This window comes from Stegodyphus dumicola, chromosome 6 (genome assembly GCF_044657685.1).
Source record: "Stegodyphus dumicola isolate Sdum_Otavi_A_Nest chromosome 6, ASM4465768v1".
In the NCBI taxonomy this organism is placed as follows: Eukaryota; Metazoa; Arthropoda; class Arachnida; order Araneae; family Eresidae; genus Stegodyphus; species Stegodyphus dumicola.
In genome coordinates, this window is record NC_140773.1 from 107,481,275 (window position 1) to 107,495,748 (window position 14,474).

General features: G+C 32.1%; 1 protein-coding gene across 2 annotated transcripts in view; it reads left to right on the top strand.

Moving 5' to 3' along the window:
• Window positions 1-14,474, top strand: part of Prp6 (pre-mRNA processing factor 6) — a 131,801-nt gene that overhangs the window by 37,902 nt on the left and 79,425 nt on the right. For both annotated transcript variants that reach the window (XM_085818787.1, XM_085818786.1), the window contains exon 6: window positions 3,359-3,437. In XM_085818787.1, the coding sequence (XP_085674913.1) occupies window positions 3,359-3,437 (79 nt within the window). The remainder of the gene's footprint in view (window positions 1-3,358; window positions 3,438-14,474) is intronic.

Genomic DNA, 14,474 nt, shown 5'->3' on the forward strand with positions numbered 1-14,474 from the left:
TTTAAATATATGTGGGATTTACGACATTACTAAATTAAATATCACACTTAAAAAAGCAGTTATTAAGTTAATAAACAACATTAATTTTTTAAAAAAAATATTTTAGTTTCTGCCTTATGTATATATTTTTTACGTTAAATGTAACAGTAATTACTTCAATTAGTCATTCATATATTAATGAACAGCCACTATCTAAAGGTTTATTTTATAAGGTCACTTTTATCTAAAACTCATTGAAGTAACTGCATTTTATATAATACTTCTTTTTCTCCGTTAAAAATTGAATTCCACAGTTAGCAAATTTACTAATGCTCATGCAAAAGTTTTTTAAATTAATGAAAAATTATCATCAAGATTAAACCTGTCGAAAGTGGTCATGAAAACAGACATGAAGCCATTAAAATGCATAGAAGTATTCCATGAAATCAGATACATACTAGCAAGCTTCTTTTCTGTATAAATAACACTGTATAATAATGTTTCTGTATAAATAACATTGTTTTTTAAACAATGGTTTACTTGTCACCACTCGTTTAAAATTCAGAACTAACTAAATTTTTTAATTAGATGAAACAGCAACTTTATACTAATACCACTATCACTTTTACTAGTCTCGTGTCAGCCGAAATAGAATCAGATCATAGTAGTCAGATCTTCTTATGAATTATACCAAAGGCTCGCTGTCAAAAGAAGGATAATGCACACAATGCCGAGCAAAAATTAGGTTTGCATGAATGAAATGAAAAACAATTGCAAGTTTCTTGTATCACCCCCCCAAAAAAAAAGTCGCGGTAGATTAAAAAAAGAAGTATATTTGTACCTCATCAAAGGTAGTTTTCCTACCTTTGATGAGAAATACCCAAACCCGCAACAAGCTCCTAGTAAAAGCTAAATTTTTTACTTGAGCGTGTTACCTCCACGTTAAGGTACCTTATGGGTAAGCATCATTTTCAAACTTCACGCTCAGAAAATTGAAGAAGCATCTGGGTTCCATAATATTTTCTCTAAATATTTTTTTTATAAATACCAATTCCATTACAACACCACTCTGGTGATGCTTGAATCCAAAATCTTTAACTCAAGAAACCAACGTTTTATCCACTAGGCAACAAGAGCAAACTTAAACTGATGTAGACTTATTTTAGGAAAAATTCAGAATCTGGGATTTCGAAATCTATCACTATTTTCTCGCAACAACCTATTGCTTTAGGTTATTCTGTAAAAATTATCAACCATATATCATTTATGGCTAATTATTAAGGCTTATTACTACTAATAAACTTGAGAATTTTCCTTTAAATAATTTATTCTATTAGCATATGCATTTTAATTAAGATTAGTCCATTTAACTTTTTTTTTTTTTTCATCAAGAAGAATTTTTGAAAGTGCAATTATTTAAAAACCATGACATAAACTGGACATTTGAAATGAAAAGCCTGAAACTCACGTGTCAAGCATAAAAAAGTTGAAGTTAAATCAACTGACGTGGTCTCCGGCAATCCGGCAAATGCCGCCTCTGAACTCGTTTCTGATTGGTTAACGCTTACACGCGTTTGTGTGAACGCAGCTAAACTTTGCTGTCAAGAAACATGCTATCACCTTAGTATCTTGCCAAAGTAGTAACTTGCACAGCAATAGAGCTCTCTTGGTATTTTTGCCACTTCAGGAAGTCCATTTCTCAAAGTATAACAAGTACCTTCTGCAATTTGTGCAGGATCTTCTCAATAGTGTCAAAACAGTGCCCTTTAAGTTGGATTTTCAGCTGCTGGGGAAGGGTGAAGGTCACAGGAACCATACCTAAAGAGTATAGTGTATGGAGAAATGAGATCATGTTGTGTCTTGTGAGAAATTCATGTGTGAGGAGAGAATAGTGATAGGATGCATAGTATAGATTTTCTGGAATTGAGCTCGCTGAAGGTGTTCCTGATTGTTTTATTATCTTCCACTGATAGTTTACCACTCATGTGAGTGCGACATAGTGCATGTGACTCTCAAAACACCTTACACAACTCATTTCAGCATAGCCATAAACTTGCTGCATCATGTGCACATCTCAATAGCAGATTTACTGTGTTTCACTGAAAATTTCATGTTCAATCTTTGTTCAAGCTTTCTATTTATGTTGGAACCTAAAAATGGTAAAGATTGTTGCAATAGTGTGAGTTGCATGGCTACCAATGCACACAATACAATGTGTCTTGGCACACTGATTCCTATGACTGTACCTGCCATCTGTTAATGTGTTACAGAATTGGTCTCAAAACTTTTTTGGGTACTCTTCTGTTATCGGGACTGGATTTAGAAATGTATATATATGCACATATGTGTGAATATATACACACACATACGTATGCATGACTATGCACATATGTGTGCATGACTATGTATACATACATGTATTACAAGCATACATGTATATATGTACATACATATGTGTGTATATTACAAGCATACGTGAACACGTATATCCATACATACATTTCTGAAACCGGTCCCGATAAAACAGAAGGGTATTCTTTTTTATATCACCTCATAAGTACATATGTACTTAAAGAAATTGAGGAATTATATAATTATCTAATTCAGTTAATGTTGATGATTGCGTTGTTCCTTAATCTTCGAATTGGATGTGGCGTATTATTTTTTGTAGACTGTAAGAGCAATTTTATAAAAGTAAACTTGAACTTTCGATTATGTCAATTTCCGATTCTGGAGCTCCCAAAGGATCTACAAAACGAAAGTATGTCTCGATGTCCGTCAAACAAAAAGTGGAATTGCTGCAAAAAATGGATAAAGACATGAAGAAGGTGACAGAGAGGTTAGTGAAAACGAAAAATTTTTGATTGACAAGTTAGTCGGTATTCTCGGCACAGCAATTACGGGACTTGTAACTGAACAAGAAATCATGTCTGTTTATAGAATTAAAGAGAAAGTATTATCACATAAAACGAAACAACTTACATTGAAAGAAATGTTTAATAAAGTAAACAAATAAATATTAAGCTTCTTTTTTTGTAAATTTTGATACCCTTTAGATCATAATTGTTCTTTAAGTACATATTCTTAAAGAAATTGAGGAATATGCTCATATTTTGTAAATTTTATCTAAATAATTTTGATTTCTTAAAGATTACATTTTTTAAAAATTGTAATTTATGATAGTAGAAGTAGTAAATGCTATATTGTCAACTCTGTCTGAAAAACTGCCAAATGTTGTATAAAAAAAGGCAATAAAAGCAGCATTTCTATCGTGAAATGTATTTATTTTATATATATCTAGGGGGGGAAACAGTATTTAAAAATTTCGCATTTTTATCATTACCATTATTATTATTACTACTACTACTTATTTATTTAGAGAAATGAAGCTCAAGATAGAACTTGAAAAATATCGTCAGGAGAGGCCTAAAATTCAGATGCAATTTTCTGACCTTAAGGTAATAATTTTTTAGGCATCTTTTGTATGTTCATGTAAAACAGATTATGAACTTATGCCCTTAATTTAAATATCATAAATTGTATTGTTATAAATATGTAATTTTTAGTTAATGTAATTTCGATTTTCATTATATTATTTAGTGAATATTACTCTTGACTATTAGCTAAACCTCGTGTTGCTCACATTTTAAGATTTGCTTTTTAGCAGTTTAAAAATCCCTTATAAAATGTTGAGTTGACTTGTGTGCCAGCTATGGAAAAGTTTATTAAGTTGTTGTGTGTTTTTATTCTGAAATACTATGGAAAAGTTTATTAAGTTGTTGTGTGTTTTTATTCTGAAATACTATGGAAAAGTTTATTAAGTTGTTGTGTGTTTTTATTCTGAAATGCTATGGAAAAGTTTATTAAGTTGTTGTGTGTTTTTATTCTGAAATACTAGTTAATTTTTTACCCCCTACTTGAAAAAAAAGAGCAAGTTTTTGAAATATTTTATCACTTTAACTTTTCTTGATCCCATGTGATTTCGTTTCATGTTCTAATTCATGTTAGAATTTCTCAGAGTTATTCAAGATCATGAGTAGTCTAGATTTCTCATTTGTTTGCATTAGTAGATTATTTACATTAGAAGTCTCTGAAGTGTATTGCTTCCATTCCTGTTAGAGTAAATTTTTGGGCCTTATATATTTTATGGCTAGACCTTAAGAGTAGGTGAATATAAATAATTTTTATTTTGAGTAGATTGTACTAAAATGTTGAAAGAAGTAGGTAAAAATTTTAGTTACATTTAAGTATTTTTATGAATATTGTATAAATTCTGTTTTATCAGCAACTAAACTGAATGTGAATTATGAAGTAAACAGTTTTATACTAGGGAGAAAATTAACTACAGTCAAAAGTCATTAATTCGGACACCCATAATCCGGAATGATCTATAATCCGGACCTCAAAGCTAAAAACTTTCTGCGCATGCGCCGCGTTGACACATGCGCATAGGCGTTTACACGCGCACGCGCATATGCGTGTGTGCAAGTGCAGAATACGTTTTCACGTGCTCGTTTAATGTATAACGGACGGTGCAAGCTAAAATTATATAATTATCTAATTCAGTTAATGTTGATGATTGCGTTGTTCCTTAATCTTCGAATTGGATGCGGCTTATTATTTTTTGTAGACTGTAAGAGCAATTTTATAAAAGTAAACTTGAACTTTCGATTATGTCAATTTCCGATTCTGGAGCTCCCAAAGGATCTACAAAACGAAAGTATGTCTCGATGTCCGTCAAACAAAAAGTGGAATTGCTGCAAAAAATGAATAAAGACATGAAGAAGGTGACAGAGAGGTTAGTGAAAACGAAAAATTTTCGATTAACAAGTTAGTCGGTATTCTCGGCACAGCAATTACGGGACTTGTAATTGAACAAGAAATCATGTCTGTTTATAGAATTAAAGAGAAAGTATTATCACATAAAACGAAACAACTTACATTGAAAGAAATGTTTAATAAAGTAAACAAATAAATATTAAGCTTCTTTTTTTGTAAATTTTGATACCCTTTAGATCATAATTGTTCTTTATTTCATAAATTACGGTTTCATATTTTTAGTTTTAGAATTTGTGCATGCCATCTTACGAGATTTAAACTGATGATCTATAAACCGGAAAAATCGATAATCCGGAATCGCCGAAGTCCCGACGAGTCCGGATTAACGACTTTTGACTGTATGTGGAGATGCCTTGAAAAATGTGTGAAACTCTCAGAACCCTTAAACTATCAACAATCTTTTATTTACTTATGTATGGCTTTGTTATTAATTTGTATGTATCACATTGTTATAAAAATACTTCAGTAGTTGATGAGCATATTTTGCATAAAAACTAAAAAAGCGTATGAGTATATTAAGGCATATGAATAGACAAAAACTTAATATTTATGTACTTTACGGTGTTTAATCTAAAAAAAATTTTTGGAAAACGAAAAGAAATGGAAAGTTTTTCCATTAAAAAGTGTTTATATATAATACCACTGATGTCCTAAACATTTTTATGCAGGTTTTTTTTTTTTTTTTTTGGTTTGAAAGGGCTATCTTTTTTCAGCATATTGTTGCATGCTTACGAGTTTGTAATGGATTGAATGCACACAGAACCGATGATAGCTTGAAAAAAAAAATTTACTAAAAGAAACACTTTACAATTCTAGACAACTTTCTACAAAAATACTCATATAGTTCTTCTCAGTATCACAGAGCACAGTCAGTAATTACATTTCAAACTACTAAGAACGTTAAACATAATGCAATGTAAAGCGCATCTAAAAGGCGAAGCTCTTACGGATATCTCAATATTTAGAATTTGGCTCTGAATTAACAACTGAGAGCAGATTCTGTACCTGGTCTTATATAGTTTTCAACCGCATGGCCAGAAATCTTTAGTAAATTCCATTTTTCGAAATTACTGGAAGGTATATGAAGGCCGCATGCCGTTGCAGCTACATATAGTATCAATTACAGTTATTTAATCAGAATACCCATTACAGTTATAGAGGAACTGGACCAAAATGTCACCAAATGGTTGCCAAGTTTGGCGATTTCTCACCAAATTTGTCATCTCACCTATTTAGCAAGATAGTCATTTACTAAGTGTTAAATAGACTATCCTCTGCAATCTTACTTTTCCAGCAAAGCCTCGCTTCATTAGTTTCTATGCTACATTACACATACACATAAAAAAATAAAATAAAATAAATACAGTTTCGCATGCAATTTCCGTAAAATGATTAATATACATATGTTACTGGCACAGTTTGAAATCCCACATTGTATATAATGCTAAAACTAGCCAGCAGTGTATGAAACTCATATTTCGTACATTTTTTAAGCATTCTATAAAATGCCAAATTAAAAACTGGCAAAGTATGAAATACATTTCTGATTCATTTCAAATAACCAAAGCTACTTATCAGAAGTTAATAAATGATGTATAAAAGCCAAAATGACTCTTAAGAAGGAACTGCGGAACTACTGGCCGCTGAATCGCTAGGATATGAAGTTTGTGGAAAACAAAAGTACATTAATTTATCCTTTTAATAAAAGCATCAGTACTATACAGTATTACGTCATGGATGCTGAGTTTTTTCCCATACCTCATGAAAACTCATTTGAGTACGGGATGCAGACAACGTGACAGAAAGTTGAAAGAACTTTCAACTAAATACAAAAGCATTACACTTAATGACATTGGATTGTACAACCATCTTTGTGAGCCCTGCCAGAAAGAACAAAAAAGTATTAAAAAGGACATTGTTGTAAAACCTATAATTGTTTCTGAATTTAATTTCCATTGTCAGGTAGATCTTACTGGCTGGTTCCATGTCTCAACCAGAAAGAAAATACAAATTTATTAGGTTGCGTGAAGATCATCTCACTATTTTTTTTTTTTTTTTTTTTTTTTTTTTTTTTTTGTGCATATATTGAATAACAGTTGTTAATAGCAATCTTTCATTAATTTTTCAAAACAACATTTGTATTTTTGAGTATTGAACATCTTTTAAAAAATAGCCTTATCATAACTGTTTTTTCATACATAAGAGCATTTGTCATTCTATAGAATGCCTAGGGAAAATGTGTAATAATTCTCATATTTCATACTTTGCATAAAAACTTCTGGCATTACATATAATACCTAGGCATTGTATTTCAGGAATTCTATTTCTTACTTTGCTGGTAACACATGCAAAATTTTGTAATGATATAAAATCCGTATAAAATGCATGCATTGATAAACAGTAAAGATTTATCCTGTTACTGGGTGCATCCTTTTTGTTCCGTAACTATATAAGATGTCAAAATCGTAAAAACAACCTTGTATTTAGCGTAAGTATATTGAAACACTCGATCGATTTCGAGGGAAGCTAAAGGTCCCTCCTCATCAGGAGAAAGAAATACCTAGAAAGAAGAAAAATAAAGGGGAAGGAGTCTCAGAAACACGTGGTCCTTATCAGCACTGCATGTGGTTATAACCGGATTTTTAATCAGAGTTACACTGGCCGCCTACTTTTACTGCGCCAGGCTATCTGATCAAACATGTAACACAAAGGACAAGAAAATTAGCGAAGTTAAAAATAGGGAGCGAGGGGCAACTGCACCTTCACGCTCAAAATCTGAACTTCGAATAATGGAAAGCAACCACTGAACGGATTTTTATAACCTCTGGTACTACCAAACAAGAGGAGGTAATGCCATCTATCGGCAAAAATAGTAACTGAATTAAGATAGTAGAATTTTAAAGGCATTAGGAAGGACTGGATTGGACTTAAAATCATTAACCAAACATGCTAAATCTTTGTGAATGTGAAAAGCCTCAAGAAAATCCAATTCACCTATGGAAGAAGCCTTTTGGATAATTTTTGCAGACCCTTTTGGATAATTTTTGCAGATTAAGTCAAAATTATGGTTAAATGTCCAACTATGATACGCTATTGAAGACTTGTTAATTTCGCCTTTTTTGACATAAGATTCATGTTCCTTGATATGAAACTTCAACGCTTTTTTTGTTTGGCCAATATATCTTAAACCGCACTGACACGATATACTGTAAATTCCCCAAGAATTCAAGACAGAAACGCAATCTTTTAGAATCGAAGGGTGAATTTTATTAATAGGGGAGAAACAGACTTGAAAATTGAATTTCTGGAGAATCCGTGCAATTTTATAGCTAACAGAAGGATAAAATGGAAGCACGACAAGGTCATTGATATTATTTCTAACAGTGGAATGTCTTTTTTGATGGGAATCTGAAAATTTTTTGACGGCTTTATCAATAATCACGGGAGAAAATCCACGGTCAATCGCAACTGCTCTCAAATAATTAAGTTCATTGGTAAGCAAAGATTCAGAGGAACAAACTTTTAGCGTGCGGAAAACATAATAGTAAAAAGAAGCCATTTTTTGCTTAACAGGGTGGCATGACTTGGCATGGGGTGGTAAACAAACTGCAAAGGGTTTACAGTACACAGTAGTGCTAAAATCAGTTTCATTGCGGATTATAAGATTATCAAGGAAGGAGAGGGAATTGTTGGATTCAATTTCAAGAGTGAATTGAATGGCTGGATCAATTGAATTCATAACAGGTAGAATCTCGGATAAATCCTCTTTAAAACCGTCAAAAAGTGCGAAAGTGTTGTCTACATACCGAATCCAAAAATGAAAAGATAGTTTATCAAATAATTTCATCTCAAAATAGTGCATATAAATGTCAGCAATTACCGGACTGAGAGGATTAACCATAGCCAATCCTTCAACTTGACGAAAATATGCATTTAGGAAAACAATGTGGGTTTGACTCAGAGAGACTTTAGTAAGCGAAACCAACTCATTAATTTCAGTATGTGTGAAGTGAAATTCCCGAAGCCTAGTTTCAAGACAATTTAATGCTCCTTCGACCAGAACATTAGTAAACAGTGATTTGACATCAAATGAAACCATAATGGAATGAAGTGGAGAAATATTTTTAAGTTTATCAATGACTTCAACAGAATTTTTTGCAGTGTGAATATTGTTAGCAAGTAAAGGAGAAAATTTGGAAACTAAATATTTAGCCAAATTACATGAAGCAGTACCTATGTTGGAAACAATTGGTCGAAAAGGAATACCGGTTTTGTGGACTTTTGGAAGAGCATAAAGCCTAGCGCAATTATAATAGGTGGAATAAGTGATTTCTTCAACTGCGTTGGCAGAATATGAGAAGATTTGATAGCACTTTTAACTTTCGTGAGGTTCGAAGTTGAAGGCTTTTTAGGGATCGAGCAGTATGGGCCTTCATTTATCAGTTTAGAGACTCCAGTAATATATGTGTGTTTGTGCATAACAACGATCTGTCCGCCCTTATCAGCTTTAGATCATATTAGTATCGGAATGAATTTCACGTAAGATTTTGGATTTGGTTTATGCTATCAACTGGCACTTTCGAGGAAATTCTACCTTATATTCGTTTACCACGTGCACGATTTTGACTTTCATTGCTTCTTTCCACGTGGCTATTGGTTTTCACTATTGGATGTTTCTCTCCTTTTGGAATGTTTTTGTCATATGTTGATGAAAATTGTCTTTGTTATTTATTGGTGTTTTTTCATGTTATAAGTAAGTCCTTTATTGGACGTTTGAAATTATATTTCTTTTGTTCACTTTTTTCTTGCTTGTACCCTTTGCACAATATGTCCACTGACAGGAACTGATTTTGTAAGTTACGCCTTAAGCGTACGAAATTCTTGAATCATCTACAGTTTCTACTTAGATGCAAACATCAAAATATCATTTCCAAATTTATACATGTGAAATGTAGCCTTAAAGCTTCCGTTCACGTTTAAAAAATTTCTCATAAATTCAAATCTTCGTCATATTATAAGGGACACACGTTTATCTAAAACTGAATTTGAATTATATTACCTCCATTTAAAAATTGCTAATTCAACTGAGAATTTTTCCTCATTTGAACGTACTTCCTGGTCTAGAACTTATACCGTTTGTCAACGTCATAAAAATGTGCTTATTTCTAAATTCCTTAAGCTCACACACCAGTCGGATAGTCCCACCTATCTAGCTAATCTTTCCACTGTAAAGGTTAACCCCATCGTTAATATCTCCAATAAGAATCTTTCGGAGGATCAGTTAAAAGTATTAAAATATAATTTCAACTTTTCAAAGACATCTAAACCTTCAATTCCTCAAATCATCGTCCCTGTAGAGAAAGCCTTTAAATTCTCCAAAATTTTGGAAACGCAGAAGGATACAATCCGCCACCTAATTACTCATAATGTTAATTTTAACAACAAATCTTTGGGTTCGAATCTTAGCAAAAAGGAAAATGAGATCTTATGTGAAATTCATTCTGATACTAATATCATCTAAAGCTGATAAGGGCGGACAGATCGTTGTTATGGACAAACACACATATATTACTGGAGTCTCTAAGATAAATGAAGGCCCATACTGCTCGATCCCTAAAGAGCCTTTAACTTCGAACCTCACGAAAGTTAAAAGTGCTATCAGATCTCATATTCTGCCAACGCAGTTGAAGAAATCACTTATTCCACCTATTACTAATTGCGCTAGGCTTTATGCTCTTCCAAAAGTCCACAAAACCGGTATTCCTTTTTGACCAATTGTTTCCAACATAGGTATTGCTTCATATCCTTTGGCCAAATATTTAGTTTCCAAATTTTCTCCTTTACTTGCTATTAACACTGTAAAAAATTCTGTTGAAGTCATTGATAAACTTAAAAATATTTCTCCACTTCGTTCCATTATGGTTTCATTTGATGTGAAATCACTGTTTACTAATGTTCTGGTCGAAGGAGCACTAAATTGTCTTGAAACTAAGCTTCGGGAATTTCACTTCACACATACTGAAATTAATGAGTTGGTTTCGCTTACTAAAGTCTCTCTGAGTCAAACCCACTTTGTTTTCCAAAATGCATATTTTCGTCAAGTTGAAGGATTGGCTATGGGTAATCCTCTCAGTCCGGTAATTGCTGACATTTATAAGCACTATTTTGAGATGAAATTATTTGATAAACTATCTTTTCGTCTTTGGATTCGGTATGTAGACGACACTTTCGTGCTTTTTGACGGTTTTGTTATGTATGAAAATTTTTTGTTTTTATTACTTTTAACTTTAAACTTGGAACTTTGATTCATGGTGCCGGACAAAATTAACAAAAAAAAAAAAATCATTCAATATAATCATTCAATCATCAAATAATTCACATTCAAAATCTATTTCATAATATTCATATATCATATCGACATTCTTATAAACATTCGTATATCAAATCTATCAATCAATCATATCTATCAATCAATCGTATAGTGGTAGTACAATTTAACATTTAGGTTTGCGTTGTGAGTAACCTATGCCAAGGAAAAATCAATAACCCCAAATTCATTTAAACTCGATGTTTCTTAAAAGCCTTCCGGCTCAAACAAATGGAGGGACATGACAGACCACAGTAAAATATATACAACATAAATACACAAATGCATTAAAATTTTAAACACACATTTATTAAATTCTTGAATATTTTAATTAAATAATGGATAACTGATCAGTGTCCTACCACATATTTTTCTAAGCCAAAATAACACGTAATACTACACCAAACTACAGCTTGCATTAATTAAGATTAACATTATTTTGTTTTTCAAATTAAGTAGGTGTAACAAATTTGTTATGTCGCGATTTTCAATTATTAATATGTGTTTCAAGTTATTATTGTTCTAATATTTTTATTTGTATTCATGTGTATTTTAATCTGAAAAAAAAAAGTATTCTTAAGCTCTTAAGGTTTTATTTAACTCATTATTCTTGAGTAGGAATCGTAACAAAGGCGAGAGACGGTTGCGAGGACACACATCTGGTTTATTGCTTATAGCCTTTTACTAACAATGGAGGCAGTTGGCAGTCGTGTGTCGCCCTTTTAACTCTTGGCGTGTGAAACGGAAATCGCTTTCCTGTCGCTTTGTTAAGGTTGCAGTTTTCTTACTTCAAGACAGTGGGTGGTTCAACTAACCTTGGGTAATTGGATTCTCGTGGAGCTTATTTTCCGCTTGTTAGTTGGGGGGTCTACTTTTTCTCACGTTGTGAGTGCAGATGTTTTTCGGATTCCATTGTCAGATTTTCTGGTGTTTGATTCTTCATGGGTGTGTCATTTTCTCAATTTAGATAACATAAAATTCTGGCATTGGAAAAATTTAATTTTATGATTTTTTTGAAAGCCTATGAACTCACAGAGGCAGAGAAACCGAGTTTTCCTGGGTGCTTGCACCAGGATAGAGATCATTCTGATTCAGATTTTAGAACGAAAAGGAAAAGGAGAAGCAGAAAGTTTTGCGGGGCGAGCGATTTGTACCAACGGGCTTGCAGTGATGGTTGTAGCGGAGTCGGATTTGAGTGAATTTTGGTCAGCGGCGATGTGAAAGAGAAAGAAAATCGTGGGGCGCTTTGCTCTGCTGCGGGCTTTCTGAGCAAATGCAAGGAAGCTTTTCCTACGTGATGTATAAAGAAATGTGCGTGAGCTGCAAAGAGCATTTTTACTGAGAGCTGATTGAGATGTATAGAGAAAAATCTACCAAGAAAATTTAGCACAGATTTTCTCTCTTCACCTGAATCGCCGGTTTATCTCCAAGAGCCTTTTCCGAAACATTCAGCATAAAATGTTGCCTCGCCGCTTCGATGACGCACCTGATTGTGCTAAAAACTGGAGTATATTGAGCTACCTGTTATTGAATTGAAATAAAGAGCCTTCTGAATTGGACTATTGGTTCCCACCTAATGGACAGATAAAGATCCTTCTGAATTGGACTATTGGTTCCCATCTAATGGACAGATAAAAGATCCTTCTAAATTGGATTATTGGTTCCCACCTAATGGACAGTTAAAGTGATTCCTGGTTGTTTGAAGACTTATTAGACTGTAATTTCCACTCGTGATTCCTAATGATTTTTTAGACGCTTCAGAAAGGGTTGTCACAGAAAGAAAAATGGGCTTGGCTCATTTCCATTTGGATTGGACACTAAGGATCCTGCTAATCAGGAAAAACTGTTTTCTATCTGTGAGTGAAATTTTTAAGTATATTTTCTCTCTCTCTTAGTTTTCGCAAATGCAGAACAGTTAATCATGATTTATCTACCTGTATATAATTAAATATATAAATAAAAATATTACAGTATTATTAAAATATTTTATATAAATTAAAATATTACAGTTAGTAAAATTGAGAAGTTATTTATAATTTCAAGTGAATGCCAGTTTTAGGAGGATTAAAATTTGTTACACCTACTTAATTTGAAAAACAAAATAATGTTAATCTTAATTAATGTAAGCTGTAGTTTGGTGTAGTATTATGTGTTATTTTGGCTTAGAAAAATATGTGGTAGGATACTGATCAGTTATCCATTATTTAATTAAAATATTCAAGAATTTAATAAATGTGTGTTTAAAATTTAATTGCATTTGTGTATTTACGTTGTATATATTTTACTGTGGTCTGTCATGTCCCTCCATTTGTTTGAGCCGGAAGGCTTTTTAGAAACATGGAGTTTAATTGAATTTGGGGTTATTGATTATTCCTTGTCATAGGTTACTCACAACGCAAAACTAAACGTTAAATTGTACTACCACTATACGATTGATTGATAGATATGATATACAATTGATTGATAGATATGATATACGATTGATTGATAGATATGATATACGAATGTTTATAAGAATGTCGAAATGATATATGAATATTATGAATTAGATTTTGAATGTGAATTATTTGATATTGGATTATATTTTTGAGTTAGTTTCGTCCGGCACCATGAATCAAAGTTTAAAGTAAAAAAGTATTATAAAACAAAAATTTTCATACATAACAATGGTGCCGTGACTTCGCGACTGGCAGACCACTGGAAAAATTTTTGTGTATATTATTTGAGTTTTATTTTATATTTTATTCTATTTTGTTTGTATGTGAATATTACATTTTTGATTATAAATGATGAAATTTTTGCGCTGACCTAAATGTTTGATCCCTTTATCCTTTAGTTTAAAGTTTTTGGTGAGAATTGCATTTGTGTTAATGAGTTGATTTTACTTATTTCATTTTGAATAATTGCTTTGGAGATTTCTAATTTTAATTAATTGATTTAATGTCAGAGCAGTATTTTTGTGTGCGAAAATAGTAATTTTTTTTTTTTTAAACTTCTTGAAGTGTGTTAATAGATTTTATGAAATTTGTGCTTAATAGAATTGAGTTAAAAATTTGATTTTGAATTTATTTTTGGAAAGATCGAAATGTTTGTTTGTTAAAGTTAATTTTGGTTAGATTTGTAAAGTTGCGCGGGACCAGTGATAGTTTACTTAGGGATTGATTGAATTTTTTTTTTTTGGAAGTTAGTTTTCAGTGGGAGTGAAGTTTCTTGTTTAGCTTTCTGAGTTTGAGTAATTAATTTTCTACCTTAGTTGTGAGTTTAGTGAACATTTATTGCTGTCTGAGAG